The 4,994-nt window shown below is 35.8% G+C and overlaps 1 protein-coding gene across 1 annotated transcript in view; it reads left to right on the top strand.

Moving 5' to 3' along the window:
• Window positions 1–4,994, top strand: part of Acer3 (alkaline ceramidase 3) — a 94,204-nt gene that overhangs the window by 48,721 nt on the left and 40,489 nt on the right. The window contains exons 3-5 of the mRNA XM_031387446.1: window positions 878–930; window positions 2,003–2,055; window positions 3,594–3,675. Coding sequence (XP_031243306.1) covers window positions 878–930; window positions 2,003–2,055; window positions 3,594–3,675 — 188 coding nt within the window. The remainder of the gene's footprint in view (window positions 1–877; window positions 931–2,002; window positions 2,056–3,593; window positions 3,676–4,994) is intronic.

Genomic DNA, 4,994 nt, shown 5'->3' with positions numbered 1-4,994 from the left:
GGGGCTGCAAACCCCTCAGCTCCATTGGTCCTTTCTCTAACTCCTTCACTGGGGATCCTGTACTCAGTCTCATTGAAGTTTTGACTATCAGAAAAGGACCTAATAGCAGTCCCATTATAAAAGAGCTTAATAATCACAGATATAATTTTAGGAATTCTTATAGGATCATCATTAAGACTTAATGTTAGGTCATCTATTTGTCTACGTAGCATCACTACAAGACAGTACAACTTCGTAGATCTGCAGAGATCTGATTCAAAGGGGTGTGCTATTACTTAGTGATTATATATGTATAATAATATCAAGAAAAGCATATTAATAGCAGGAATCTTTCCTAAAATTAGTCCCTTACAGCCTTGCTTAATAAAGGCTCACCTGTCACAGATTATATAATAATTCAAGGCAGGCATTTCAGGATGATCACCTGCTAGTAATTAGCTTGTCCTATTATGGCTCCTGATATATTGTTATTTCCAGAAAAGTTCTTAAGAGAGTTGCATTTAGGTGTCTTTACAGTAGTTTTGTATATATGATGATATTGTGACTCTCTAAATTATATTGCTAGGTTTTATGGATCAGAGAAGTACAAGAGAGTGCAAAAGAAGCTGGCCAACTATGCACATTAAAGCTTATCCTGAGCATTCAGTATTTTATAGAAATAATGTTAGTATACTAAATTACTTAGTAGAGAGAACTTTAGAAATATTATACTATGCTTGTTTTCTTGTATGCCAAAATCATCAATCATAGCACTTAGCATCAGCCGTATCTTGTCACAAGACCTTAATAAACTTCCTACTTCCTACTGTCTTCTGAAGTTACTCTGGCCTCCAAAGAATTTCTTGCAAATCTTTTTATTTGTCTGTCTTAATTTCAGTGGTAGGAATGGGATCTTGGTGTTTCCACATGACTCTGAAATATGAAATGCAGGTGAGTAATGGCAAAAGTAAGTGATTATTTCTCTCAGTTTAGAGTCACTTTCAATTCAAGAAAAGAACACAAAGCTAAATAAATAAAGAAAAACAAAAATAAACAAGATGTAATGATAACTCAGTCACTAAAGTGCTTGCCATGCAAGTATGAGAATCTGAGTTTGATTCCCAGAATCCACATACAAGTGCTAAGAGTGGTAGTATATGCTTGTAGTCCCAGGGGAGACAGGCAGATTCTTGGTGCTTTATGACTGCTAGCCAGTTCACCCTAATGGCAAGCTCCTGATCAGTGAGAGACTCTGTTTCAAAAAATAAGATGGAGGGTGCCTGAGGAAAAACACCACTTGCCTTCACATGCATGTGCACACCAATGAATGCATATTTATACTTTCGTAAATGTAGTCCTTTTAAGTAAGCCACAAATATCTGGAGTTCATACCTTTCTCGTGAGCTACAGATTTGTCTTTCTCATTACTTGATTGACATTTCTACATACTACCTGTGTCAGGTACTTTAAACTCAGAATGCTGAAAATTGTTCTTGTCATTTTCTCTGTTCCTATAATTTCATTAAACTGTACTAATATATCCTGAAATGTTAAGCAAGAAACTTGACATATTCTTTATAGTTTCTTTTTCTTCACCTTTCTATAAAATTAAAAACAAATCTCTGTTTATTTTACTTCCTAAATATTTCTCAAATCTGCACATTTACAACCATTTCAGATTTTGTTGGCTTGGACTCTATTGCTCTTTGGGAAGTCAGTCAGATGTGCCACTTAGATGTGTGCCTTAGAAGGGATGGATAGATAACTCTGATGTTTTAAAACCAACACACTATACAAGTAAATTTGGTGGTGATGAATTAGTAAAAGAAATTCAATAAGAATAATTTTAGGGGGAGCAAGTAGGAGTTGAACCAAGGGCCTATGCATGCTACACCGTGCGCTGTGCAACTGAGGCACTTTCCTAGCTTCAGAGATGACCATCATAATCAACCTGGAGTTTTACTTTAACTTTCAAAATGGTAGCTGTTCTATATTCACATCTTTGTTTCTCTGCTTTGTGTAGCTGTTGGATGAGCTCCCCATGATTTACAGTTGCTGCATATTTGTATACTGCATGTGAGTACTTACATTTAAACTTCAGTTCAGTGTGGTTTTTGGTCCAATTACATTACTAGACTATGTAATATGAAAGATTAAAAAAATGTAACATTAATAAGAGTTTACTTTCTGGTAAGTTGCAGTTAGGTTTTATACTAACAACTATGATTTCAAAGCCCTAATGCCAGTTTACATAGTATCTTGACTTAAATGAACATTTTTCCTTTTCTTGAGTGAAGAATGTGTTCAAATTGTGCCATAAAATTGATCCATAAAAGTTTGAGGATAGTTTCTCTGTACTGTAGTATGAATGGATTCTTTTTTAGTTACTACTTTTTTAAAAAGATTATTTTTAGTTTTTGTGTTTGAACATTTTGCTTACTTGTACGTCTGTGCATTATATGCATGCCTCGTATGAGAAGGATAGGAGAGGTTATTAGATCCCCTGAAACAGTTACGTAGGGTTGTGAGCTACCATGGATGTGTTAGGAACTGAATCCAGGTTTTCTGCAAGAGCAGCAAGTACTCTTAACTGCTGAGCCAGCACTAGTTTTTTTTTTTTTAATTAAATTTATTTTTTAAAATTTGCATGATAATTTTATTTTATTTTTTACTTATTCACTTTATATCCTGCTCACTGCCCCCCTCCCAGTCACCTCCTCCCACAATCTTTTCCCTTATCTCCCTTCTCTTCTTTGAGTGTGTGGGGACCTCCCTGAGTATCCCCAACCCTGGCATATCAAGTGTCTGAGAGACTAGGTGTATCTTCTCCCACTGAAACCAGACAGGGCAGCCTATGAAACTAAACAGGAGGGAGTACAATCTTGCCTCATTAGAACTGGGAAGGCATGTCCTTTTGCTTTTCTCTTTTCTTCATTCCTTTCTCTCCACATGCCTTTAAGTCTTCTATTTTTCTTTTCATCCAGTTTATTTTTCTGCTCATTCTTCACTTGTTTATTCGCTTTGGCTGCCACATATCAGCCTTAGGCTATCTGATATCATATTTGACTCTCATTAATTGACGCAATTGTCTCTTTAACTCCATATTTGAAGGAGACCTTTATGTCTTTGTTGAAGTCTTGTGACTACTGCTGATCCCGTTAGCCTCTAGTCATCTGTAGAGAGTTCAGTATTTTTCTTTTCTTTTCTTTTCCTTTCCTTTCCTTTTTTTCTTTTCTTTTCTTTTCTCTTTTTTTCTCTTTTTTCCTTTCTTTCCCTTTCCCTTTCCTTCCCTTTCCTCTTTCTTTCATTTCTTCCTTCCTTTTTGGTTTTTCAAGATAGAGTTTTCTGTGTATCTCTGACTGTTCTGGTACTCTGTAGACCAGGCTGCCCTTGAACTCACAGAGATCCACCTGCCTCTGGGTCCTGGGCTCTGGGACTAAAGGCATGCACCACCACTGTTTGGCATTTAGTGTTTCTAAACTAAACGGAGGGTGGAAAGGTAGAAATTCTCAATACTTCTGAATCATAAAGGCATGTGGGCAAGTTGTGAGCAGCATTCAGTTTGTTCCTGGCTATACATTATAAAGTAATTTTTTTTCTCCTTTATTTTAAAGGTTTGAGTGTTTCAAGACAAAGAGCTCAATAAACTACCATCTTCTTTTTACCCTATTTCTATTCAGTTTTATAGTAACCACGGTAAGTTATACTTTATCTCCAGTGAGGTGTGCCATGTAGGAGATTGGAACAGTTAAGTTTCCAGTATTTATGTCAAGCTAGTCAAACTGAAATATTTTTCTGCAATTGGAATGTCTTATTTTTAGACTTTGCATGTTTATTTCCTTTTCAAAAATTACTTTTAATTTAAAAAAACTTTTAAAAGTTTATTTTAGGTTTATTTATTTCTATTTTTTTTGTCTGAGTGTTTTGTCTATGTGTATGTGCACCATCTGTGTGATCGGTAAATCCAAGGGTCAGAAGGCATTTTCCTGGAACTGGAGTTTCAGAGGATTGTGAGCCACCATGCGGATTCTGGGAACTCAATCTGGGTCCTTTGCAAGAATGGCAAATGTTCTTAACCAGTGAGCCATCTCTCCTCTCCAGTCCCCGAAATAAATTTAAAATTTTTTTAGATGAAAAAAAGGTTGAAAAGTAAATATTTAGTTAGTAGCAATGGTAAAAAAAAAATACTTTTCTTAAAGATGAACTTACTAAAAACAAGAAATGAGGTTTTCCACAATGGTCCTACTGTGACTGTTTCATTGTTAACCATGAACTAAGAAAATATTAATTGGAACATTTTTTGGAAATCTATGTCATGTATTAGAAATGCCAAAGTAACTAAGGCTGGGTGGTGGTGGCGCACACCTTTAATCCCAGCACTTGGGAGGCAGAGGCAGGTGGATTTCTGAGTTTGAGGCCAGCCTGGTCTACAGAGTGAGTTCCAGGACAGCCAGAGCTATACAGAGAAACCCTGTCTCGAAAAAGCCAAAAAAAAAAAAAAAAAAAAAAAAAAAAAAAAAAAAGAGGATCAATTAAGACCACTCTAGTGCACTTAGCATATCATATATATGTGTAATTTTTGTCTTTATGAACCATTTTTAACTCATTAATTTGGGGACTGGAGGGATGGCTCAGTAGTTAAGTTCATACCTCTCTTAAAAAAGATTCTAATTTGGTTCCCCCATCAGGTGGCTCACAAACTTTCTAACTCTAACTTTTGATGGATCTGTTGCCTTCATGGCACCTACACTCATGTGCAGGCATGTTCATTCATGTGTGTATATGTGTGTGCATTCACACACATAAGTTAAAACATAATAAAAATAAATTGCTTTAAAATTTAATTTACTCTTGAAGTCAAGATGATGGATGGTATGCTTGTTATTCCAGTACATGGAAGCTAAAGCAGGAGCATAAGCCTGAGCTACATAGTGTGTTCTACACCAGCTTCATCTGTATGACCTTGTCTCAGCATGCCTCCAGTTTCTTCCTAATTTTAATTAAAAAAAAAAAAA

Source organism: Mastomys coucha, unplaced genomic scaffold (assembly GCF_008632895.1).
Source record: "Mastomys coucha isolate ucsf_1 unplaced genomic scaffold, UCSF_Mcou_1 pScaffold21, whole genome shotgun sequence".
Classification (NCBI taxonomy): domain Eukaryota; kingdom Metazoa; phylum Chordata; class Mammalia; order Rodentia; family Muridae; genus Mastomys; species Mastomys coucha.
The sequence above is the reverse complement of the archived record's forward strand: the minus strand, read 5'-3'. Positions and strand labels throughout refer to the sequence as shown.